The sequence below is a fragment of the Neovison vison genome, chromosome 12 (assembly GCF_020171115.1).
Source record: "Neovison vison isolate M4711 chromosome 12, ASM_NN_V1, whole genome shotgun sequence".
NCBI classification, from domain to species: Eukaryota; Metazoa; Chordata; class Mammalia; order Carnivora; family Mustelidae; genus Neogale; species Neogale vison.
Window position 1 is genome coordinate 93,487,757 of NC_058102.1, and position 27,639 is coordinate 93,515,395.

Genomic DNA, 27,639 nt, shown 5'->3' on the forward strand with positions numbered 1-27,639 from the left:
ACAATTCCATTTCCAACTATACCAAAAAGAGAAAAATACCTAAAAATAAATTTAACTAAAGAGGTGAAAAGCCTGTCGATGAAAACTATAAAACACTAGTGAAAGAAACTGAAGGAAGGACAAAGGGAAAATACGTATCATGCTCATGGATTGGAAAAATACTGTTAAAGTGTCCAAAGCAATCTACAGATTCATGTTATCCCTAGTATCAAAATCCCAATAGCATTGTTCACAGAAATAGAACAATCCTAAAATATGGATGGAGCCACAAAAGACCCCAAATGGCCAAACAAATCTTAAGAAATAAGAACAAAACTGGAGGCATCATGTTTCCGGATTTCAAACTATATTATAAAGCTATGGTAATGAAAAGAGCATGGTACTGACAAAAAAACCAGACACATAGATAAATGGAACAGAGAGCCCAGAAATAATCCCATATATTTATGGCCAGTTAATTTATGATGAAGGAGCCAAAAATAAGCAATTGGGAAAAGTCAGTCTCTTCAATAAGTGGTACGGGAAAAACTGGTATGGGAAAAGCCATATTCAAAAGAATGAAAATGGATCAATATCTTACACCATACACAAACATTAACTCAAAATGGATTAAAGACTTGAATGCTAGTTGAAACCATAAAATTCCAAGAAGAAAATATAGGTGGTACATTCTTTTTTTTTTTTTAATATTTTATTTATTTATTTGATAGAGAGAGATCACAAGTAGGCAGAGGCTCCCTGCCGAGCAGAGAGCCCGATGCGGGGCTCAATCCCAGGATCCTGAGATCATGACCTGAGCCGAAGGCAGAGGCTTTAACCCACTGAGCCACCCAGGCGCCCCTAGGTGGTACATTCTTTAACATAGGTCTTGGCAACAATTTTTTGGTATGACACCAAAAGTTAAGGCAACAAAAGCAAAAAAACAAACAAGTAAGACTATCCAAACTAAAAAGCTTCTGCACAGCAAAGGAAACCATCAATACAATAAAATGAAAGGCAACCTGCCGAATGGAGGAAAATATTTGCAAACCATATACCTGATAAGGTATTAGTATCCAAAATATATTAAAAAAAAAAAAACTCATCCAACTCAATAACCAAGAAAGTCTGATTTTTTAAATGGGAGGAGAACCTGAATAGACATTTTTTTCCAAAGGCAACAAACAGATGGCTAACAGGAACATGAAAAGGTACCCAACATCCCTAATCCTCAGGGATATGCAAACTAAAACCGCGATGCAATATCAGCTTATACCCGTTAGAATGGCTATTATCACAAGGACAAGAAATAACAAGCATTAGTTAGGATGTGGGGGAAAAAAGGAACTCTTGTGCACTGTGGGTGGGAATGTAAATTGGTATGCTATGGGAAACAGTACGAGCTTCCTCAAAAAATTAAAATATAACTAACCTAGGATCCACCAATTCCACTTCTAGGTATTTACCCAAAGGAAATGAAAACACTAACTCAAAAAGATACTTGCACCCTCATGTTCACTGCAGCATTATTTACAATAGGTAAGACACAGAAACAGGTGCGCCTGGGTGGCTCAGTGGGTTAAAGCCTCTGCCTTTGGCTCAGGTCATGATCTCAGGGTCCTGGGATCCAGCCCTGCATCGGGCTCTCTGCTCAGCAGGGAGCCTGCTTCCCTTCCCCCCTCCTCTCTGCCTACTTGTGATCTCTGTCAAATAAATAAATAAAATCTTTAAAAAAAAAAAGACATGGAAACCTCAGTGCCCAATGATAGATGAATGGATAAAGAAAATTGTGTGTGGGGCACCTGGGTGCCTCAGTGGGTTAAAGCCTCTGCCTTCAGCTCAGGTCATGATCCCTGGGATGAGCCCCACATCCGGCTCTCTGCTCAGCGGGGAGCCTGCTTCCCCCCCACCCCTAGCTGCCTCCCTGCCTATTTGTGATCTCTGCCTGTCAAATAAATAAATAAATCTTTAAAAAAAAAAAAAAGAAAATTGTGTGTGTGTACCTATATATATCACATACATACCTTATATTCTTATACATCATATAAATTATAGATAAGATATATGTGATATATATAGATATATACACACAATGGAATATTATTTGGTCATAAAAATAGGAAATCCTGCCATTTGTGACAGCATGGATGGACCCTGAGGACATATGTTATGCGAAATAAGTTAAAGACAAATGCTATATGATCTCACTTTTGTGTGTAAGTCTTTTCTTTTTTTAAAGATTTATTTACTTGAGAGAGAGAGAGAGAAAGTGAGCGAGAGCATGATGGGGGAAAAGGTCAGAAGGAGAAGCTGACTCCCCATGGAGCTCGGAGCCTGATGCAGGACTCGATCCTAGGACTCCAGGATCATGACCTGAGCCAAAGGCAGTTGCTTAAATGAGCTACCAAGGCACCCCTACGTGTGTAAATCTTAAAAACCAAATTCATAAAGATAATAGATTGGTGAATGGTTGGGGAGGGTGTCTGTGTGCACAAAATGGGTTAAGGTAGTCAAAAAGTATAAGCTTTCAGTTATAAAATACGTCCTGCAGATGTAATGTATAGCATGGTGACTATAGTTAATAATATTGTATTGTATATCTGAAAGTTATACTAAATCTTTTTTTTTTTTTTTAAAGATTTTATTTATTTATTTGAGAGAGAGAGACAGTGAGAGAGAGCATGAGTGAGGAGAAGGTCAGAGAGCGAAGCAGACTCCCCATGGAGCTGGGAGCCTGATGTGGGACTTGATCCCGGGACTCCAGGATCACGCCCTGAGCCGAAGGCAGTCGTCCAACCAACTGCGCCACCCAGGCGTCCCTGAAAGTTATACTAAATCTTAAAAGTTCTCATCTCACTCTCTCTCTCTCACACACACACACACACACACACATCTTAACTCCATGTGGTGATGGATGTTAACCAGACTTATTATGATCATTTCACAATATATACATATATGGAATCATTTTACAACACAGCTGAAACTAATACTATGTCCATCATATCTCAATGAAAAATCGTCCTCAATAATATATTTTTAGGAGTTCCTGGGTGGCTCAGTTAAGCCTCTGCCTTTGGCTCAGGTCACCATCTCAGGGTCCTGGGATTAGGCCCCACACAGGGCTCCCTGCTTGTGGGAAGACTGCTTCTCCCTCTCCTCTCACTTGTTCTCTCTCTCAAATAAATAAATAAAAATCTTTAAATTTTTTTTTAAATAATATATTTTTAGAAAACAATTCTAGTATGCAATCAGTTTTATCAGTGGGTATTGCAGTGTCAGGACGTACTGTGTGGTGGGACAGTATCAGAGACGTGTACCTAACTGGGGATGCAACACAGGATAAACACAACCTCAGAATGGTTAAATCTTCTGTCAGAAGCATCACTTGCCTTTGAAGGAAGTTGATCCAGTTTCCTAAGAGAAAGCCCAGAAGCTCCACACCTGTGGGGATGACTTCATTATAATGTTAAATCTGAAAAAGGTGGGTGGGGGTGGGAGTAAGGGGATGTGCTCACTGGGTGAGGGCATTAAGGAGGGCACGTGATGTAATGAGCACTGGGCATTATATGCAACTGAAAAATTACTGAACTTGACATGTGAAACTACTGATACGCTATATATTAACTGTTGAATTTAAATTAAAAAGTTAAAATTTAAAAAATCCGAAAAGGGGAGGAGAGCTTAATTGCCTGCTTTAAAATAGGAAATTAAGGGGTGCCTGGGTGGCTCAGTGGGTTAAGTCGCTGCCTTCGGCTCAGGTCATGATCTCAGGGTCCTGGGATTGAGCCCCACATCGGGCTCTCTGCTCAGCAGGAAGCCTGCTTCCCTCTCTCTCTCTCTCTCTCTCTCTCTGCCTACTTGTGATCTCTCTCTATCAAATAAATAAATAAAATCTTAAAAAAAAATAGGAAATTAATACCTTCTGCAGGCTACCAGAATGGTAGGTGAAATGTTTTAGATTACTCTGAACTTTTAACTATTCCACAGACAAGTGCTATGGAGAGTTTTGTGAAATAAGACACACCCCTCCACAGTCCATTTCCTTTTATCTTTATGCAAAAAGTGGAGAACCTTCAAGATTTTTCCATTGCCCAGTTAAACAGGAAGCTCCAAGGCAGGAGCTCTGCTAAGAGGTGTAAAAGAGATGGGTGTGGTAGAGGAGGTTCGAAGGGAAAAAGAAAGGCCAGGGGATTTCTGAGCTTCAAGTCAAAAGAGAAATAGTGGTTTCTCTGTCATCACAGCTGCACAGCCAACCAATGTGATTTACTGGTAATTGTTCATTAATGCCAATAACTAGGGAGACAGAACAGCCTACCGATTCGTAAGTAAATCTAAATACTTATGGGCTATTTGCTGGATGTAAACAACATTATTTCATCATAATTTTGAACACTGTGTAACACAAAGAACTTAAAAGTAGCTTTTTTTTTTTTTTTGGTGCCCATGTCTGGGTCACTTTCATAAGAAAAGTACTAGCTAGAAAAAGAAAAGAATCATATAGTTTTAGCTATAACCTAAGTAAATTCTGCTGTAATGATTTCTTTCTGCACAAGTAAAAATTTGTCATTGACAAAATGTGAATAGGATGCTTTCATACAGACTATTCCATGTTCTCTGGTATTTTCCACTGCCAGAGTTTCAGGCACAAACCCCATATCTGCTTGTATCTCTCAGTCCAGCCGATCACTGGTGAGAGAAAGGTTGGACAAACTGGACAAGAGAAAGTCAAATGGGCTCCCAATTAAAAATTGAACCAAGTTCTAGGTCCCAGGAGGACCTAAACCACTTGGGGGGTATTTAAAGTTGTAGAGAGAGAAAGGAAGTAGTTGCCCTGTGGGGTCTCTGGGTCAGATGTTGTTTTCCATAGTCTCTCTCCAAGCAGTTCTAACAGTCTCAATCCATAATTTCAAAACCAAACTAAAAAATAAAACTTGCTAATGCAGGTTTGTTTTACGATTTTAGCTCTGTGTATGTTATCTGTAACTGTAATGCTTTACAGAGCCTTACAACCGAGCATATAGCCCTTACACTCTTCAGCCACAATAGAAAGCTTTTTGAAGGACCAGGAAATTCCACTCAGCCCAATGCCAATAAATACTGAATGAATAAGTAAGGATCTTCAGTCTCTGGATCCTTGAGTCTTACAAGGACTGCTTAAGTGAATTCTCTAGGTACATAACCTATACAAAATCTCTTCTTGAAAAGGATTAGCAGTAAGTGGCTAAAGTAAGTGGCTAAAAAATAGAACTTCTCTCAATGTTTCTGCCCTCCAAAAGGTCAGCCCTAGAGTTCAACTCTCCTCTAACGCCTCATTCACCAAGTGATGCCAATTCTTCTTCCGGGGAAGGCATGAAAAGTAGCTCCGTAAGCAAACCACTTCTGATTCAGGTCTTGAGTCACTAGCATCCCCCTTATCCCTATTCTCTGAGCAATCTTCCTACCAATTCCATCCCTCTCAGGTACCTTCTAAAATGAAGGGAATTCCTCCTTCCAGGAGATACGGCACCAAGGGCAGCATTACTCCTAGCAGCCTAGACCCTACAGGTCTCTCTCTCCCCTTCCCTATTTCAGCCATTTTGCCCATTCAGGATGTGTTTTTACAGGAAGAGTAAGTATAGTTCAAGGTTTGAGGAAGCGGTACAGTACTTCTGACAGAGGGCTGTGGCAAGATAACACCAGTGATTAATCTTGGGTACAGATGAATGCATCATAGTTTATTACACTGTAAGGAGGCAGTTTGGTGGTATAGGCTCTGGAATCATGCTTAGGTTCAAATACAGGCTCTGCTAAGTTCATAGGACTCTGGGAAAGTTGCATAACCATTCAATGCCTCTGCATTCTAATATATATATATATATGTATATATATATACACACATATGTATATATATATTCTATTTTATAGAAAAAATATATTTCTATTTTATAGAAAATATATATATTCTATTTTCTAGAAAAAATATATATCTCTATTATATAGAAATATATATGTATATATTCTATTTTATAGAAAATACAAATGTTACTGCCTACCTTATAGGGTTGTTGTGAGAATCAAATGACAGGATACAAATCTGGATAGAGTGAAATCGCTAGACAGTACGCACCAACTTTGTTAGCTATTATTAGCACCATGTATATATTTTAAAAGAATGAGGTAATTCTCTATGTACTGACTTGGAATAAAGTCCATGACAGTGTTTTTCTGAAAATGCTACAGAATAACATACTTAGTAGGAGTCTATCTTGGAAAGAAAAAAAGAAATACACAATACATATTGATGAGTGCATCCAAATAAGCTTAGAAAGGCACACACACCACTCAACACTAAATCATCGCAGTCATAACCCCTAGGGAGGGAGGGAGGGAGGGAGGGAGGGAGGGAGGGAGAGAGAGAGAGAGTGTGTGTGTGTGTGTGTGTTTGGTCAGGGGGAGGTTTCCTACATTTGTATAAGTACAGGTCTTTGCTTGAATTCACAAGTACGTACTGATGTAGGTAATACTGGGGTCCAGAGCTGATGGCCAATAGGGAATCTTGAGACATCTTCAGTGCAAAATGGTGGTTTTATTAAAGCCACCATGGGCAGAAAGGGCTGCACTGGGGTTGTGAGGATTGGCGATTATGTCCTTTCAAGTTGGGAGGGGGATAGGGATAGTGTAAATCTCTAAGGAATTTTGGAAACAAGTTTCCAGGAGGGGCTAGCTATTATTAGAGAAAGGTCATTTATTACAGTCTAATAAAACCTTAGTCATGAGACCCTTCGGATGTATATCAGTGGGCCATATGCTGGGGGGATGATTGCTACTATGTATCTTGGGGAATAGAGATAAAGGAATTTCCAAAGGAATTTTTATATGTTCAAGTAGACTTACAGGATCCTGGGTAGTTGGACTAAGATCGCCTCTTGCCCTTAGTTAAGCGTCGACATCGAGACAGTTGAGTTTTCTAGAGGAAGGTCACTCTGCCTGTTTCAAGGACTTGTCAATAGACTATAAGCAGCAAGGAAATTTAACTTTTTCTTTTGCCTTTGTTTCCCACATCATGTACTACGTTTATAACCAGTTTTTAAAATTAAACATTTTACAGTGGGCTTTCTAACCTTCAATTTGAACATTTCTCACTTCCAGGTCTAGGAAAAGGTGAACTTCTGGGAGATAAGGAAATAGAGGCCCACCTAAGAGGAGGGAGAGCCTTGTAGTCCATGTGTCCCATCTACATGTCTCATTTCAGATCCCCTTACAGTCTCTAAAGTCCTTGGCACATGATGCGCCTGCCATAGGGTCCAAACGTTCTGAATCCGGTTGTTTTATTCCCCTTTCCTTTTCTTCCTGTTTGAGGCCTTTCTTCTATTGTGACCAAGTAGCTGGGACATGTGTTTTAACATCTTCCTTCCTCTCAGAACTTTCTCACCATTTGCTTGTCATTCTGTCCCTCAGGCAGGTGCCCCTGCCTCGGGAAACCCACGGGAGTGACAACTAGCCAGAGTGACAAGAGTGACAACAGTGACAACTAGCCAGGTAGTTCGGGGTTTTTGGCAGGCACACAATTGTAGGATGAGTGGAGTATGCCTCCAAGCTATTTTGCTTGCAACGCTTCTAAATGGACTTTTAAGCTTTTTTTTCTTTTTTTTTTTTTTTTTTCATTTCACTCAAGAAACGGTGTTTGGTATGTCTGGGCACTTTTTCCTTACACAGGTGCTCATTTCTGCTCTGGCTTTCTCCTGGAAGTTACCATGCTATCTCGTACCTCCCCCCACACGACGTTCTCTACCATACTTGTCCTTTATTAGGAGTTAATTTTTGTTTTGGCACCCGGCGTGCTCACTAGTCTTCTCACCATTTTTCACACTCCCGTCGCCTATCCCTATTCACGTTTTCTATTAAAATCCTGGGAGAAAAGATCATATGGTGAAAAGGGAAGGAAAAAGGAATTCCAGATTGTAGTTAGGGCGTCTTCCCTACCGTCTTTCTCACCGGAACCCGGCGCTACGGGAACCATATCTGCCCGGGGGTATCCGGGCCACCAGAAAAGGGTCAGCATCAAAGCGCCCAGGCGTCGGGAGAGCGGATTGGTTCCCGGGCGAACCAATCAGCGAGCGATGCTGTTCGCGGATCGGGGAGGGCCAAGATCACAGAGCGGATGGAGTTAAAGGAAAAGGGCCAGGTGTGCCAGGCACCCGCGTTCTGCGTGCACTTGTGCACCCACCGGGTCATTGTTAAGCCCGGATCTCTGGTCTAAATTCCACGCTCCGAATTTCCCATTTCATAACGCTGAGTAGGGTGAAAAACATCACATATCCTACCATTCATAAGAGGGCCATTAATAGTCAATGGCGGAGAAGATGGGGGTCAGGGTTGGGTGGGGGGAGGCCATTAAAACCCTCCTCCTTTCCCAGTTCCTCTCCAGGTCGACAACCTAACTGAATCAGTTCTTGAAATAGTAAATCACTCAAACGTTCGCTTAATCGCCAAAGCTGATTACCAAAATGCTATCATTAGACACCCGAAATAAGTTCCCCCTCCCCGTGGGCTGGGGGAAAGGGTACGGGCATTTACCGAACGCTCCGGCTTTTACTACCTGCTAAAGGAGAAAGGAGCGAACTCTTAGGCTAAGTCAAAGAAACTGAGCCCTTCCGAAATTTGCAACCTCGCACACGGACACCCCCCCCTCCGCCCACCGCCCAAGCGCAGCTACAGCTCCTCGCGACTCTACCTCAAAAACTTCATGCGGAGGCGCAAAGATTTTGGGGAGGGTGGGCGCTGATACCAGATTTGCCTGCTGTGCTTCAAACTTCACCAGAGCTGTTCTACGCACTTTCTTCCAAGTGTCACAGCCCCCGGACTCACGGACCGGTTCAATCTTAGCTTTCCCACGGTCCTGCGCTGCCACCCACCATCCACCACCATACCCAGGCTGGAGACGCTGTGTCCTTGGGGATGGGGGAAGGGGGAGTTGGGGAAGACGGGAAGGGCCAGTGTAAAGTAAAGAGGTCCCCGCTGAGGCCTGGACGCCGGCAGCCCCTGGAGGGCCCTGGGGCCGAGGAATAAGGAGAGAGAGGGCTGGAACCGTGCGGGGAAGGGCCGCGAGGAGAGCAGGGGCGCCGCCGGTGTCGCCACACTCACTCTGCGTAGCCAGTGGCCCAGGGCAGCCGCCGGGTCTCCTTGAGGATGAGGATGGGGCGGGCGATGTGGTCGGCGCTGCACTCCACCTCGTCCTGAGACAGCCCCAGGAACTCCGGCCGCCCATAGGGGAAGCGCAGGGGCAGGTCCGAGCCTCCACAGCCGCCGCCGCTGTGCTCGGAGCCTGAGCTGCCAGCCATGATGCCGCCCATGAAATTGGCCACGGCAGATTTCACCCGAGTGAGCATATTACTCCGGCGTCCTGCAGCAGCGGTGTGAGCAGGAGGCGGCGGCAGGGGCCCGACGAGGCGCAGCGCGGGGCATGCAGGCTGCAGCGGGCGCCGGGCGCACGGGCAGCCGGGCCGCTGGGGCGCGCCGCGCGGCTCCCGGAGCTTAGTGCTGCAGGGGGCCGGGCCCGGGCCTCCCGCGCTCCGTGCCGCCGCCGCCGCCTTCCCCGGCTACACTTCCGCAACGGAGCGGCATGGAGCGGGCCGGCCGGGCCCGGAGAGACGCCGCGCGCTCCGGGAGCGGCTGGGCGACGGCAGCAGGTCCCTTCCCCGCCCTCTGCGCTCGGCTCCTGCGTGAGCGGAACTGAGCCCACCCGGCGAGCCAGCAGAGCCGGCGCGGCTGCTGCCACGGCTACCGCCGCCGTCGAGTCATGTGATAATCAGGCTGCAAGGGCTCGAGCAGCTGCGGTGGCCGGAGCTCAGCCCCTCCCCTGCCGGCCAGAGCGCGGCTAGCCCTGGGATCGTGACCTCCTAGGGGAGGGGGAGCCGGGCTGGGTCCGTACCTGGCTGAGGGGATGGGGGCGCTGTGAGCGGAAGGCCGCAGACAGGTGTTAGGGCAGGTCACGTGGAGCCGGGCAAAGCCAGTTGAGGAATCCACTCGCTGAGGAGTGCTCTACGCCTTCGGGGAAAGGAAACTTCGGGAGCCCAAGCGGAAAGGGGAGACAAGTGGAATCTTGGGGGGGCGAGTCCACGGTGCTACGGCAGTGGAAATGAGAAACACCTGATGTAAACGACTTCAGAGCTGAAACAAAAAAACTCAAGGTTTGCACAAGAATTATTGAAAGTTTTCTCCTAGGCATTTCTAGAATTACTTTTTTAAAAAATTTTATTACCACCACACGCATCTTTATCTGCAGACAAGCTCCGTTTTGAACCCAGAATAAGCTAATGGAAAGAAAACAAAAGGGCTCTAAGTTAGATACATGCCCTGTTTTACCTAGTACTTAACTGTTAAATAGATTATACAAGCATGTTCCTCCAACATAACAACAAAAATATCTTTTTGAAGCTTATTCTGTTTACTTTTGAGACACTTAATGTAGACTATTTTCTTAAACAGAAAAATATCTGAAAAGCCAGCTAATGAATGTTTTATCAGAGGTGACATTTGTTAAATATTGGCTTAATTTTTTTTTTTTTGCAAGAAAGCTATGTCCTGTTCATGTTTACTTATTCTGTATCCTGTTCTCATGTTTACCTACCATTTAATTTGCCAAGAATCTGTGTTACTGGTGGAGTTACACATTCTGAACAGCTCACTTAGAGTTCAGGAGGGAATACAGACCTTCATTCTTCCAAATGAGTGGGAAGGTAGGGAGAGAGGCCCAGGTGTTGGAGGGAAAGTAATCCTTCCAAGAGGAACTGGAATTTTTGCTCTTAGGTGAGGCCTGAGTAAACCTCACTGACACCCCTTCTATCATATCTATAATATTTTTAAAGTCATTTTTAAATAATATTTTTAAAGTCATCAATATTTTTTAAGTCATTTTCCCCTTTGGCTTTTTCACAAATAGGTACTCTAGTGTATAGCAAATAATTATGTAAAAAAAAAAAACAACTTGCAAATGTTCAGTGAGGTACCATTCCTGTCAATGAGTTTTTATTACTTTTCACAGAAGAGAAAAATAATTTTAGCTTGGACCCCTTTCTCTAATTTTAAAATTTGGGACAGGATTCTAAATAATGTAAAATCTAAATGAACAACAATAACATAAAAGCCTTCTCAATCTTTGCTTTGCTAAACTATAAACTTCTACATGGAAAAATCTATGTAGTGGCTAAACATCTAACCAACCACATGCTCTGGCATCCACTGAGTCCCACATAAACTTAGAATTCCTTTATCAAGCTTTTGTCATAGAACAATGACCCTTTACCAATGCCCTTTGGAAACTTGGGTGACTAACCTCTGTTGAGATTGATTTATTGTGTTCTGACCTTCATTTCACTTTAAGCAAGGCTTTAGTATTTCCTAAAAATAGGATTTCTAAAAATTTCCTGTCTAATTTATTTTCAGCTTAAAGTAGTACCTGATCATGGTCAATAAGTAAATAAAATCTGATAGTATGGAACCATAAATGAAAAAGCAAAAGACTCCAAAGATTTCCCCAGGAGATCACTACTGTTAATATTTTCCAAGATAAGCTTCCAAAGCTTATCTCAAATAGGATATTTGGTATAACTGAATCTGGTAGTATTAGCCAGATTTGTGAACCAAAATTTTTTAGGCAGTTCTTCTGTTTCTCTCTCACCTGAGTATTATCTTTCATGGAAAAGTGTTGATATATCTTTAGTTTTGCAAAGCTAGTTTGTTCTGCAAAGACAGGCAAGCAGATTTTCATACCTGTTCTCCTTTGAACATTTCTTTTTATTTTCTTTTGAAGATTTCTATAGTATGAGTGTTCACCACTAATTAATAAATCTACTACTATCTTTATACCTACCTCAAAGACCAGTTGTGTTACAGGATTTTCCTGAGAAATATTTTCCATGTAATTTACTCCTCAATTATGTCATTCTTGAAGATCAGCTGGGAAGTAAATTCTGATTAAAATGGGGTGGTCATGGGATGCCTGGGTGGCTCAATCAGTTGGGCATCTGCCTTTGGCTCAGGTCACGATCCCAGGGTCCTAGGATCAAGTCCTGCACTGGGCTCCCTGCTAAGCGGAGAGCCTGCTTCTCCATCTGCCCACTGCTCCCCCTGGTTGTGCTCTCTCTCTCTCTCAAATACATAAAATCTTTAAAAAATAAAATGGGGTGATCATCCATTTCAGGAGAGCCCCAGGAAAACAATGCCTTTCACAGCTATTACAAATGCAAATTTGGGAGTATATGTGCTTCCAGCTTTAGGGTTAGTGATTGCCTGAATTCAAGTGGTGTGAAAATCAGAAACTGAGAGACCCTCAATGTTACCCACCCTATATATGTCCCAGTCATCAATAGATATGCTTCACTTGTCTCTTTTGTAGTTTCTTTCCCCTTGGAAAATGAGAATTTGAAAACTTTAACAGAACATTCATTTATAGTATAGCTGCACGACCTTTTACTTGGTTGCTCTTTATGTAACTATAATCTCACTTCCAGGCTTCTAATACCATGGCTTTGATGGTTGTGCCATCAGTAAGACTATTTTCATGAAAGAAATAAAAGGTCTGGATAATTTCGTCAGTGAAAACATCACAGATTCCCCTAAATATTTAATTACAAAGAAAAACCAGATTCAAATCAAAACCACATTGAGATACCACTTTACACTTGTTAGAATGGCCAAAATTAACAAGACCATAAACAACCAGAGTTGGAGAGGCTGTGAAGAAAGGGGAACCCTCTTACACTGTTGGTGTAGCCACTTTGGAAAATGTTAGGTCCATTATTAAACGAAACGACACTGAGACAAAGTGAAAGTTATTTAAAGCTTTATTTTATGACAAGTATTAGAAGTCAGACTGATTGGCCAGGAGAACGAGACTGAACCAAAGTTAAAGTTATGTAAAGCTCTATTCTATGCCAAGCATTAGAAGTCAGACTGATTGGCCAGGACCATCTCTGAAAAGAGCGACCCCCCGCCCCCCAGCTTACAAGCTACCTTTTATAGAGCAAAAGCCTGGCCACACATAGGTGGCCAATGAGATTATAACATTGCATAGTCATGTTAGGCCACACACAGGTGGCCAATTGAATTACAATTTACCCTATAGTTGCTGTTTGAGCTAACCTATTACTGTGGTCAGAATTGATGCTCAAGTTTGGCACCCGAAAGGCGGGGTTTATATTCTTTGGTAGTTAGGGAGACAATATGTGTGCTTTACTGATTGGATGTCTTCGCCTGGCCTGACTTGTCCTTGTATTCTGGGCTCTGTTATTAGGAACTAGCTGACCACATTTTACTGGTTTCCCAGACTTGCTTCTAAGTAAGTTTCCTGGGGTTGGGAGGGCAGGGTCAGTTTAAGTTTTACTGCACAAACAACAAAATGGCTTTTAACCAAGATGGAGTCGCTCTGGCTAAATAGGTCCTTACAGAAAACAGCATGGAGATTCCTTAAGAAATCAAAATTAGAGCTACCCTATGAGCCTGCAACTGCACTACTGGGTATTTACCCCAAAGATACAGATGTAGTGAGAAGAAGGGACATATGTACCCCAATATTCATGGCAGCAATGGCCACACTGGCCAAACTGTGGAAAGAGCCAAGATGCCCTCCAACACATAAATGGATAAAGAAGATGTGGTCCATATATACAACGGGATATTATGTCTGCATCAGAAAGGATGAATACCCAACGTTTCTATCAATGTGGACGGGACTAGAGGAGAGTATGCTGAGTGAAATAAGTCAAGCAGAGAGAATCAATTATCATATGATGTCACTTACTTGTGGAGCATAAGGAATAACATGGAGGGCATTGGGAGAAGGAGAGGAGAAGTGAGTTGGAAGAAATTGGAGGGGAGATGAACCATGAGAGACTGTGGACTCTGAGAAACAAACTGAGGGTTTTGGAGGGGAGGGAGGTGGGGGTTTGGATAAGCCTAGTGGTGGGTATTAAGGAGGGCACATATTGCATGGAGCACTGGGTGTAGTGCATAAACAATGAATCTTGGAACACTGAAAAAAATTACACATAAAAAATAATTTAAAAATCAAATAAATAAATAAATAAATTATTTTATTTTATTTTAATAAAAAGGAAAACCAATACCTTATGGAGGAATAACATGGAAGACATCACATAAAACAAGTGATCAAGGGGGTGCCTGGGTGGCTCAGTGGGTTAAAGCCTCTGCCTTCGGCTCAGGTCATGATCCCAGGGTCCTGGGATCGAGCCCCGCATCGGGCTCTCTGCTCAGCAGAGAGCCTGCTTCCTCCTCTCTCTGACTGCCTCTCTGCCTACTTGTAATCTCTGTCTGTCAAATAAATAAATAAAATCTTTAAAACAAAACAAAACAAAAAAACAAGTGATCAAGTTAAATCACTGGTAGTGAGACCTATTAAAGCCCTAAGCATGCTGACGTCATGCAATAAAAAGGGCACATCACTTATGTGGTCTGCCTCCCCAAATCCTCAACCTCACTATAACCATGACAAAACATGTGTCAAACCCCAAGAGAGGATAGTCTACAAAATACTTGACTCTTCAAAAGTGGCAAGGTCCTAAAAAACAGGAGGGACTGAGAAACTGTCAGATTGCAGACAAAGGAGGCACACCACTACAATACTGTCACAGTGTGAATTTCTTAGTTTTGATGTCAGCATTAGGGGAAGCTGGGTGAGGGGTGTGTAGGAACAAAACATTTTTTCAAACAAAAAACAAAAAACAAAAAACAGGGTAATTTTGATTCCAGTTGAAAGCAAACACTTACTTGGAAGTCAGGCCAGGAGAAGGATGAATAATGCCCTTCCAGGGCTCTCTCTCACAGCTGTAGGTTCATGCCTCCTTCATGGTGCTAATCTCCTTGTTTCATAACTAGTAGCTTACTGATGTCTTCCTATTAGACAGTGAAGTCCTACAGAGGAAGAACATTCTTATTATCTTTGTATTTCCAGCACCTAGCCTAATGCCTAACAAGTAATAGGGTTCTTCTGGTAAATTATTCTTTAAAAAAATTATATTCAGTAAAGAATATGACTTGTTTGAATGACCAAATCTATGTTATTTATAACCTCTGTTTTCTTGAAGATTTTTCTCACTTTATCCCTATGTTAAGCAGAACTTCTTTACAATCTAATAAGAGAAGGCTTAGCTCCCTTCAGACAATATCTGGATTGTTAATAAATGTGTATCAAGTCATGGGGATCTCTGCTTCATACTGACCTGATAACCTGTTACAGCTCTGAACAAAAATATGACATTAAATATCTAACATTAACTTATTTTTGCTTCCAAAATAGTTTAGATTCTGGTTTCATATGTATTAACATACTGTTTGAAAATCTCTGACATTGAAAGGAATATATTTTTCATTAAATGAAACCATTTATTTATAAATAATAATTTTCTTGTGAACCAAGAAATTTATAGCTAATTTTTGAGTAGAATTATAGTGCATTTGCAATTTTTACCTCCATCAAATCCAGATATTCCCTAGATTACAAACATCTGATTTCAAAACCTCTGGTACATTCAACCACTGGATTATACCTGACTTTTCTTATTACTTTCCCATTGGCCACCTTCTATAGACTATTCTATCCCTTGCTCCTATCATCCTAGACTGAAACCACTTTGTAAATGATACAAGAATTATATCAAACTGTATCTCTTCCACATGATTCCTGGTCCCCTGTTACCTACTTTAGATTAGACTCTAAAATGAGAAAACTTATAAAATGGAAAAAATAGTCATTCCAATCTCATGGGGCAGCTGCAAAGACCAAGGAGATAATAGTTGTAAATATGAAACAGTTAATCCCAAGGTTATCACCCTCTTCTAGTTAAGTGTATTTTTTCCCTTAGGTACTAAGGGAAATTTTAATATTAAGATTTTTAAATCATTTCCTTTTTCTATTTTCCACTTACAAGGATGAAAATAATTATACCTGCCTCCTAGGATTATTTTGATGAGTAATAGAATAACAGGAAAATTGCTAGTACTCTTCCTGAAACAGAATGGGTGGTTAGTAAAAGCATAATAAATGTTATGCTGATACGGTAGTTCCCTTTATCTGCAGCTTTGTATTCTGCAGATTTAATTACTTCAAAGTCAACCCTGGTCTGGAAGCAGATGATCCTCCTTCTGATGAATCTTAAAGTCAAAAGCAGCCTAACGCAAAGTCACATCAGAAACATTCACCTCAATTCATCTTATCACGTAGGCATTTTATTATTATCTCACACCATAACAAAAAGAGTGACTATAGTACAATCAGTATATTGGGTTTGTTTTTTTTTTTTTAAGATTTTTATTTATTTATTTGAGAGAGAAAAGGAGAGAGGGAGAATGAGCAGGGGGCAGAGGGGTCGGGGAGCAGAAGAGGGAAAGACAGAAGCACACTCCCCACCAAGCAGGGAGCCTGATTCGGGGTTCGATCCCAGGGCCCTGAGATCATGACCTGAGCCAAAGGCAGACACTTAACCAACTGAGTCACCCAAGTGTCCCTACTGGTATAAAATATATAATATATAAATATAATGTTATAATATATAATAGGTGCCTCTATTGTTATAATTATTCTACTTTATTAGTAGTTCTCTCACTCTGCCTAATTCATAAATTAAACTTTACCAAGTGTACCTATGTATAGGGAAAGATAATACATATAGGGTTAGGTACTATTCACAGTTCCAGGCATCCACTGGGGATCTTGGGACATATCCTGCTTGGATACCAGGGAACTACTAACCTAACAACACCCCCGCACTGTGAGGGAGGAGGATTTGACACACATTGTTTCCAATGCTCTTAGCCAACATTGTAAGTTAAACATTGCTTCTAATGTTCTTAATCAACACTAACAGTTTACTATTGAGAAAACTGAGGTTGGGAAAAGATTAATGACTTTCCCAAGACCACACAGCTAGGAATGAAGCAACACCCAGTTCCGCCAAGTACTTTCTTTAACATTTCATCAGATTGTTTACTTTATAAACTTTTCCCCCTAACTTTTCCATGCAAAGATCTGGTATTTCAGTTACCTTGAGGATAGTGTAAATTTTCTTTGGATTTGGAAATAAAACAACCCCTTAGCAACCTTAAGTAGAGTAAGTATAATAATGTCATTTGGAAGGTGTTCCAACTTCTTAACAAATGACTTTCCAGAGGGGTTTTTATTTTTTTTAAGCTTTTATTTAAATTCTAATTAGCTAACACACAGTGTTATATTAGTTGCAGGTGTACAATATAGTATTTTAACACTTCTAGACAGAACTTGTTTCTAAGTTGGGAATTGCCTGGGTCATGCTGAAGTCATATAAAAATTCTAGATTCTATTCAACAGAAAAATACCTTTTTATTTTTATTTTTTTAAAGGTTTTATTTATTTATTTGAGAGAGAATGAGTGAGAGAGAGCATGAGAGAGGAGGAGGTCAGAGGGAGAAGCAGACTCCCCAAGGAGCTGGAAGCCCGATGGGGGATGAGATCCTGGAAGTTGGGGATCATGACATGAGCCAAAGGCAGTCGCTCAACCAAGGTCACTCAACCATGAGCCACACAGGTGCCCAGAAAATATCTTTTAAAAAAGTTTATTATCAATCTGTTTCCAAGCCTTCCATGTTAACTTTCAACTATAATTTATTCCCCCACTCTCCTGCCATTTTAAAATTCCTGCTATTGGGGTGCCTGTGTGGTTCAGTGGGTTAAGCCTCTGCCTTCAGCTCAGGTCATGATCTCAGGGTCCTGGGATTGAGCCCTGCATCGGACTCCCTTCTCAGTGGGGAGCCTGCTTCCCCCCTTTCTCTCTGCCTGCCTTTCTGCCCACTTGTGATCTCTGTCAAATAAATAAATAAAATCTTTAAAAAAAAATCCTGCTATCATGATTATTTTTCCAAGGTAATTGTGGCCAAAGTAGCCAATGAAGATTGTTTATCAAATGGGAAAATCATTGTTTGCTCAAAGAAGGGCATGTAGTTTGCAAAAATTCAGAAATCAAGCAACTAAAGACAGCTTTTTTTTTTCCCCAAAGATTTTATTTATTTATTTCACAGAGAGAGATTGACAGCGAGAGGGGAATACAAGCAGGGGGGAGTGGGAGAGGGAGAAGCAGGGAGAAGCAGGGAACCCGACACGGGGTTCAATCCTGGACTCAGGGTTCAATCCCAGAACACTGGGATCATGACCTGAACTGAAGACAGCTGCCTAACCAATTGAGCCACCCAGGTGCCCCTCAAGACAGCTTCATAACTAAAAACTACAAACTCAAGTTACTTTTATTCTCCCAAAGGATCAGTTTGTTCTATGCCAAGTACACAGGAAAGCTATCTACAATGTCTGCAAATGCAAAAATTGCTCTGTTGTTTTTTTTTTTTTTTATCATCAACTGCATTTTGAATCAAAGTAGAGAGACTCTTTATGCTTGCCTATAAAGATTTTATGGTCAGCTTTCCTAAACTAAAATAAAGTAGAATGTCATAACAATCTCATATTTTATTCAAAAGCAAGACCCCATCCCCACCCCAGTTACCCTGATGATCCTTTCATCGTGAACACACCCTACTTTTGGCAAGTTCTTCCTTTTGTCTATTTTAGTGAATTTTAAAAATTAATTTATTGTCTGAGTTCTCCTCTAATTGCTTTAACTGTGAAAAAAATGGCTAATTAGATTGCACTCCCTGGACAGCAGCAAGGTCACGTGTAAACTTATTAGAAAAGTAAATCCTTTGGCCCCATCCCAGGGCTAGTGGTTCAGAACCCCTGGGGTGGGACCCAACAATCTAGCCTAATAAAAGCCCTCCTGGGGTTTCTCACAAAAACCATTTGAGTGGCACCTGGGTGGCTCAGTCGGTTGAGCCTCTGGCTCTTGGTTTCAGCTCAGGTCATGATCTCAGGGTCAGGGGATGGAGTCCTGCATCAGGCTCCCTACTCAGTGGAGAGTCTGCTTGAGATTGCCTCTCTCTCTGCCCCTTCTTCTGCTCTAGCATGCTCACTCTCTCTTTTTCTCTAAAATAAATAAGTAAAATCTTCAAACAGGAAAATAAAGTGTGGCCCATGAGCTCTCACTCCAAATGGATACAGAGTAAGAACAGCTGTGAATGAGACTCGTAAACTGGATCTATTCAGATGACTGTGAACTGTCCTTTTCTGTGTGATTTCTATAGGCTTATGTTAGTGTGAAACCCGAAGTGCATTTGCTGTGGGCAGATATGTGACTTCTCCAGCACCTGGGAAACTGCAGGAAAAGTAGGATTGACCCCCATCACTTTCCAGGTTGGAGCACCCAATAGGCAGTTTGTTTGTGCACATGTCTCTGTCATGTGCCAAGCAGGGGTAGGAAAAAAAGTGATCTATACATATATTTATATAGGTAAGTACATTTATAAAAATACAAATTTTAGAGAAATAAACATATAGAACATATTTTTAAATCTATATTTTGGTAATGTTTTTTGAAAAGTCATTATTAGAGAAAAAAAAATTTTGGCCTTCCTTGTATTTGTCACATGGCTTCATATTGTTTCTGGTTTAACTGCTGGGACAAGAGCACCAGATACAATCTCTCAATGCCTGAGGACTCACAGGATTTTAATCTGTCTTAGAATTCTCCACTTGTATATCTCCCAGGCATCTCAAATATCTCACAAATAAAACTCGTTATCTTCCCACGACTCTGCTTCTCTTTCTTCTGAGACCACAGGGTCAGCTCATGACATCAGCATCCCCTTACCCACTCTAGACATGGTGGGGGCACGGTATCCTCTATTCCTTCCCTCTCATCTTCCCCTATCAGGTGTCTGTCAATCAGTTTATCAATTCTGTCTTTCAAATACCTCCTAAGACTGTCTCCCCCTGACTATTCCAGAGCGACTAATTTTGCTCTGATCTTCACGATTTCATACCTGGACTTCCACGGCAGAGTCGTGTTGTGGTGCTATCTCCCGCAGGAGAGCCAAAGGGAGCTTTAGAAACAAAGGACCTACTGATGTAACTTCCCAGGTTTAAACTTTTCAGTTGGCCATTGGTTTAGAATCTTCACCGTGAGCCTTCATGATCTGATCCTGATTAACCTTCCATTCACGGAATGCCTTGTCTGCATTCTGAGAACCCTGTACTTTAGCCTCACTCATCATTTCAAGAATCTCGTGTCCTTCCTCCCCACCCTTCTGTCTGAACAGGTTGTGTTCTTTGCCCTGAAATGCTACAAGTCCTTCTTCCTGCCCTGCCCCCAACACCCAGTGGTTAACTCCTATTTTTTCATGTCCCCATATCCTTTTAGTAGTTAAGAGCTTCCTTCTCTATATTCCCTTTATATTCTATATTCCCAAAGTGCCTGTACATAACTCCATTTCTGGTTATAGAATCTCACACACTGATTACTGGGGTGTCTGGGTGGCTCAGTCGATGAAGCCTCTGACTGTTGATTTTGGCTCAGGTCATGATCTCAAGGTTGTGGGATACAGGCTGGTGTCGGGCTCTGCCCTCAGAGGCGAGATTGCTCAAGGATTCTCTCCCTTTCCCCCGTCCTTCCCCCACTGTATGCCCTCTCTCTCTCTCTCTCTCTTAAATAAATAAATAAGTCTTTATAAATTATCTGATTCCTGCAATGTAAGATAATTGGAAAAAGGGGAGCTGTTTCTTTTTCTTCTTTGAATCTACAATATTTACCATACATTGTATATATTAAATAAAGGTTGAATACATGAATGTGTAAATAAGTAACTATGGCAAAGAGTGAATGGTAACAAGAAGTATCTCCTCTAAAGGCCAAATTAGAGGAATTTTAGTAGTACTCTCTAGAATTAAAGAAGATAGAGCTGAAAGGTTCTTAAACCCAGGCAAATATCCATAGCATCCTAATTTTGGTGTCCAGAAGTTACCAGATTTAATATATATGGCATCATTATATAAATCAGGTGATTCATATGTTGACAAGCATTTTTTTTTAAAGATTTTATTTATTTATTTGAGAGAGAGACAGAGCATGAGCAAGGAGAAGGTCAGAAGGAGAAGCAGACGCCCCATGGAGCTGGGAGCCCGATGCGGGACTCGATCCCGGGACTCTGGGATCATGACCTGAGCCGAAGGCAGTCGTCCAACCGACAAGCATTCTATTTAATACTTCTGGAAAACAAAACTCTGTCCTAAATTTGAACGTAGAAGTATTTCAAATGCCCCTATACTTCATGTCTTTGACCTTTCTATTAAAGCATTAATAAATATGTAGGAGGGGCGCCTGGGTGGCTCAGTGGGTTGGGCCGCTGCCTTCGGCTCAGGTCATGATCCTAGGATCCTGGGATCGAGCCCCGCATCGGGCTCTCTGCTCACCCGGGAGCCTGCTTCCTTCTCTCTCTCTCTCTGCCTGCTTGTGATCTCTCTCTGTCAAATAAAAATCTAAAAAAAAATAAAAAAAAAATAAAAAAAATTTAAAAAAATAAATAAATAAATATGTAGGAAATGTCTATTACTAAATTGTTACAATTTGAAATTCGGGATCAGTTTTCATAACTACAGTTGTTTTTCATGGATACCACCCATCAATGTTTTCTACCTGAAAATAACTGTCTTATCCACCAATCTGTTCTTTCCCAGTTAACGTTTATTTCCATTGTTTTGCGATTGTTTTTGAAAACAATCAATAGAAAAATATTTTTCTATTGGCAAAATGGCAAAGCATGACAGTTAAAAATCAACTTAACTTTTCAAAAAAACGAACTTGGGGCAGGGGCACCTGGGTGGTTCAGTTGGTTAAGCATCTACCTTAAGCTCATGTCATGATTTTGGGGTCCTGGGATTGAGCCCCACGTCAGGCTCCTTGCTCATTAGGGGAGTGTGTTTCTCCCTCTCCCTCTGCCCTACACCCAGCTCATGCTCTCTCTCTCTCTCAAATAAATAAATAAAATCTTAAAAAAAAAAAAAAGAATTAACTGGGGCTGTTCTCTGATGTAGGAGGATGGGAAGTCTGAAGAAGCTTACCAGTGATTAGTGCTTATATGTGTCGAGCGCATACAGTACCATGAATGTTTGACAATGGGCCTCATCAGTATTAGGTACTGGAACTTTGTAGACTCATTCAGAACTTTTTTTAAATTTTTGAGCTATTCTAGAATAACATGTTTAAGTGCCTACAGTGTACTTGGCACATAGTAGGCAGCTATCATTTTTACTAAGAGCTTCATGTGTGAAAGTCAATTAAGACCTTATTTCTAGCCTCTAAATATTTCATGAACAACAAAAAGAGTAGAGAAAACAAATCTCAATTACGCAGTCAAAAATAATACTCATTCTTCATTCTTTCTGCTGAAGAGAGTTTACAATAAGCTTTCCACAAGAATACAAAAATATGACTTCTTTTTTTCCCCTTTTAAATCCTCTGCTGATATTCTCACTATGTTTCTTGTTTTTTATTCTGAATATATGCTGCCTCATAGCAGGCAGTGGACATTAAAAATTTGAAAGTAAAAAAAAAAAATTTGAAAGTCAAGATGATTGTTTACTATGTCCCCGTTCCACATTTCAATCCAGTAACATGTACTACCTTTTCTTTTTGCCCTTGTCTCAGCTACCCAGAAAAGCTTTTTAAACAAAGCAGTTAATCCCTGCTATCTTTCTTCTTCATCTCACTCCACAAAAGGTATTTTCTAGAAAGGCTGCTCAGAGAGAGATACAGGCTTGCTGGTCTGAGTTAAGTCTGAAGCAATGAATGAAATGGACCAGGATTCTTTCTTGAGGCTTCAGAATTATTCCACTTGTTTAATTAAAAGATTATAATTCCGTACTTGAACTAGATTCATAGAAAAGTAAAAATTCATTCCCAAGGCATATATAAGTAATTTGGGGTTGTACATATCTATAGATCTCTGATTTTCATCTCTTAGTAGAGAGTACATTTAATTGGGAATCAAAACATTTGTTGTTGGGGTGCCTGGGTGGCTCAGTGGGTTAAAGCCTCTGCCTTCAGCTCAGGTCATGATCCCGGGGTCCTGGGATCGAGCCCTGCATTGGGCTGTCTGCTCTGCGGGGAGCCTGTTTCCTCCTCTCTCTCTCTACCTGCCTCCCTGCCTACTTGTGATCTCCGTCTGTCAAGTAAATAAATAAAATCTTTAATTAAAAAAAATTGCTGTTGGCCTTTCTTTTTCTTTTTTGAATATTCTCATCATTAGTGTAAGATCAATACCTGATAAATATGAAAGCATATTATTCACCAAAAGAATTCTCTGGTTGGGAAAAATTAGAGCAAATGTTAACTCAAAGACTTGAGTTATTATTTTTAAAAGTCATTATCCTCATTATAGGTGGTATGAAAGATGAAGGGCTTTTAAAAAAATGGATTTTTTGGCCACCATTTACTGATTTTTCAAATAAACACTTGAGTACTGAATTTTAAAAGGGCTCCTCTAGGGGTGCCCGGGGTGGCCCAGCCAGTGAAGCATCTGCCTTCTGCTCAGATCATGATCCTAAGTCTGCCTTTGGCTCATGTCAAGTCCCAAAGTGGGCTCCGTGCTCAGTGGGGAGTCTATATCTACCTCTCCCTCTGCCCCTCCCCCATGGCTTGTGCTCTCTCTTTCAAATAAATTAATTAAAATCTTAAAAAAAAAAAGACCTCCTTTATCTGTAATTTGAAGAAATTCTTTTGTTAAGTCTAGTGTAGTGTCATGCTCATTGCTTTTCCTTTTACAAATTCTTTTAAATTTTCCATTTATCAAGCAAGACTGTTTCCCCATGATTTTAGTAAAAAAAAAAAGAATGAAGTTGTTTTTTTTTTTTTAAGTTGTGTTATGAATATCTTCTGTGTTAGAAAAGATCACCATTCTAAGATTGTATCTCCTATTCTAATCCTTCCTGGAGTGATTTTGTTCATTCTTTGTCTTGTGGGACAGTGTTGGGTTTTCCTTCCTTTCTGTTTTCTGTAAATCCCATCACTGTCCTATCACTTTCTCAGCAGAAGCATCTTCCTTTGGAAACACGTATCTGCTTCTTTATTTTAGCTTGGGGGTCCATGAGGAAGACTTCACTGTTTGTCCGCTGCCCACATCCAAGGCCAGATTACCAGAGGGTGGCCAAGGTGGCCAAGCACACAGGCAGCAGTCAACTCTTCAGGGCTTGTTCAAGGAAAGAGCATGAACTTGTTCAAGGAAACAGCATGAACCATGAGAGCCTGACAAAAACTCTGTAGACCCGTTTTTCTACAGAAACAAAACAAAGGCAATTCTGGCTCCATTATGGCACTTGGTTTGTTAGAATTTTAAAAGTCCCATGTGTGACCAAGGGAGATAGTATCACCCTCTTAAACAACCACGGTGTTCTTTTGAATTGGGTCCACAAACGTTCACATGATGTCAAAACCCTGTAGAGAGAGAACACTGTAGAGGAGTCACTGGTATGTGTCATCCGTCGGTAACTAGGAACAAAAATGTAATTCTGAATTGTTGTAAAACATTTGGCTACCTTAAATTGCAAAGAACAATGATGACGGCACACTGATTTATTTCATTAAAGTTTACTGTCAATAACTAGGTTAAACTAAATATGTATTAATGTTTTGGTCAAACAGTGTGACTATTTTTCTTTTAGGGAAAGATTTTTAGGTCACATAGAAAATGATGACAAGGGGCGCCTGGATGGCTCAGTGGGTTAAAGCCTCTGCCTTTGGCTTGGGTCATGATCCCAGCTTCCTGGGATAGAGCCCCACATCTGGCTTTCTGCTCAGCAGGGAGCCTACTTACTCCTTTCTCTCTCTCTGCCTGCCTCTCTGCCTACTTGTGATCTTTCTCTGTCAAATAAATAAATAAAATCTTTAAAAAAAAAAAGGAAAATGATAATAAAACCTTAATGTCGAACACAGCTGAAAACAAACAAATCCTGGGCACCTGGGTGGCTCAGTGGGTTAAGCCTCTGCCTTCTGCTCAGGTCATGATCTCAGGGTCCTGGGATCAAGTCCTGAGTCGGGCTCTCTGCTTGGCGGAGAGACTGCTTCCCCTTCTCTCTCTGCCCACCTCTCTGCCTACTTGTGATCTCTCTCTGTCAAATAAATGAATGAAGTCTTTAAACAATCAAACAAACAAACAAATCCTATCTTTGCTTTGGAGAATGCCAGAAACAAATGTGTGATAAGCCAAGTTATCATGTATAGGGTCTTGCCCAAGAGGGCTATCTGGAGTGGACTGCATTGCTTTGCAGAAAAAAAATGAGGGGGGTCCCCCTTGTTGTCCAGGGGCTGATAAAGGAATCAGCCTTCCCCCCTAATTGTACCCACTTCTGTCCCCCGGGGGCCATCCCTAAACACTGCATCTCAAGAGCAGTCTTTCCCCGGCTTTTGCCTACTCATGCTTCCCTGAGTATTCAAACCTTTGTCTCAACTCTTCCTTCCTCTTCTTGGAGCCCAGCCATCTGAACCTTATACCCTGGTGATGAACCGGATCGCCAAACCTCTGCTATTCTGATCAGGACAGAATGTTATGCGCCATGTTCTCAGGGCTGAAAATATGTATCTGGTTTGCGGAACAACCATATACCCCAGACTGTGATCAAAATACAACCTTATTCTTGCCTCCCACAGCCCTTTAAAACTGATTGGGGATAGAGGGGGGCTAATTTCCTCCAACCCTTATGAAGACAAATTATTAAAAACTTGGAACTAAGGCAAGAGGATGGAAATCTCTTCTTTCTGCATCAGACCCAAGTGTTGTCACAGACCCACCCAAGGACTACTTGATTTTCTGGGGGGAATAGGCCATTGTTTGCTACCATTAATTAGGGTCCATACTGAACATGATAATGCATGTTCACTTTCAGATTTTTGCTCAGTGGAGATACAAATGATTTCTGACTGATAGAAAAAAAAAAAAAACCAGATTGAAAGGTTATGGTTTTATTGCCCTGTAGGAGTTAAGCCATTTTAGTTTCTAATCTCTCAATTTTCCAATGTTTCCTCACTCACTTCCTATATTCAGCTACCCAAATGCTCATTAACGTAGCATTAATATCCTTCTAACTCTCTCACCCAGGAGTTAAATAAATCTTTTTTTTTTATAAACATATATTTTTATCCCCAGGGGTACAGGTCTGTGAATCGCCAGGTTTACACACTTCACAGCACTCACCAAAGCACATACCCTCCCCAATGTCCATAACCCCACCTGAGTTAAATAAATCTTGACACATGTTTATTCTGTGCTTATATGAGAGACATGTTTTTATCTTTTGACAATTATGCTTTGCCTTCCTCAATGAAGACTTAGGCTGGCATATTTTTTCTGGCCAGTCTCAGAAAATAAAAAGTCCTCTGGTTACTTTTGGTAAAAACAATTTCAATCCAGCAACTAGAATGTCCTTTTTTTTTTTTAAAGTTATAAAAACTCTGGACTCCTCTCCTCTAGCCTGGGTGAGCCTCAGGTTAGAATACTCCAGGAGGAAAAGGGAGTGTGGTCCTTGTACTCTGCTCTCTTCACACTCACCAGATGAGTTATAGTTTGGAGCCCACCAGGGTTGAAGGGAAGTGGGGTGCATGGAGAGAAGTAAGGCGAAGGGCCAGAACTTGCTGGGCTCGGTGGCTTCATACTCTCCACCCAGGCCAACAGGCCATGCTGATAACATCTCTGCCAGTCTCTTCTCTCATGCAGAAGCCTTGATGTGGGCAAGTGAAAATTGGCTGGATTCCTTAATCAGCCCCTGGACAACAAGGGGGTCCACCTCCTTTCTTTCTGCAAAACAGAGCAGTCCACTCCAGATAGCCCTATTGGGCAAGACCCAATATAAGCCAAGCCAATGTGCATCCTCTGCCCCACACAAAACTCTGGGAATGTAGAGTTGTACAAGAGCAGCCTTCTCCTTCCTCCCTCAGTAAGTGGTTAGCCCTTTCTCTCACTGTCTAGATTTCCTGAGTGGGGATCAGGGCCCTTTCAGAACCACCATAAGCTCTGTCATGTGCAAGTCAGGTGGTGGTACTCTGTCTCCAGATTTAGGGAATGCAGTTCTCTGAGTGGTCATCTTTAAGCTCATGGCTAGACACTTGCACCTCCTACCCAAGTAAACTCTTCACCAGTTCACCTCCTGCCCACTGTCTAAAGTCTTTCTGTGCTTTTCAATTGACTATGAGGATCAGGGCTGTGGAAAATTTCTCAGGTCCATTTCTTTTGTAAACCCTCACATAGTAGTGTTAGTGTGGGGGACTGTCACACTCTTGCTTTGGTACTCTATTGCTTCATCCAAAACTGAGTTACAAAAAAAATCTCATTCTAGTTTCCTGTTACATTTACATTTAAATTTACTGGAAATAAGCAAATATAGTGGTGGGGATTTTAGACTTTGCAGGAAGGGAGTCTCTACCATGTCAGAAGAAACCTTGGAATTGAAACATATCCATCAGAAAATTATTTATTCAGTCCATGAATAAAGTTGACTTTGAAATAAAGGCAGAAGCTTTATGAATGTGGTCATTTTTCACATTTTTCCTTCATACACGCAGGGTAGATGTATGTGTGCATTAAAAATCTGTATTTATCATAGGTTTGGGATGACAACTCTACCTCCAACTCCTCAAATTTCCTTCGATATTTATTTATTAATTCAATATCAGGCATGGTGCTGTGTGCTGGAACATACAGTGGTGAACTCAACAAGCATACTCCAACTCTCCAGAAGCTACAGGAAACTGTCAGATT

The 27,639-nt window shown here is 41.4% G+C and overlaps 1 protein-coding gene across 1 annotated transcript in view; it reads right to left on the reverse strand.

Annotated features, from left to right (window-relative positions):
• PPM1H (protein phosphatase, Mg2+/Mn2+ dependent 1H) overlaps positions 1 to 9,719 on the reverse strand; it is a 257,080-nt gene extending 247,361 nt beyond the window's left edge. Inside the window, exon 1 of the mRNA XM_044228930.1 lies at positions 9,106 to 9,719. Coding sequence (XP_044084865.1) covers positions 9,106 to 9,350 — 245 coding nt within the window. The 5' untranslated portion in view covers positions 9,351 to 9,719. The remainder of the gene's footprint in view (positions 1 to 9,105) is intronic.
• Between the last annotated feature and the right edge of the window lie 17,920 nt (positions 9,720 to 27,639).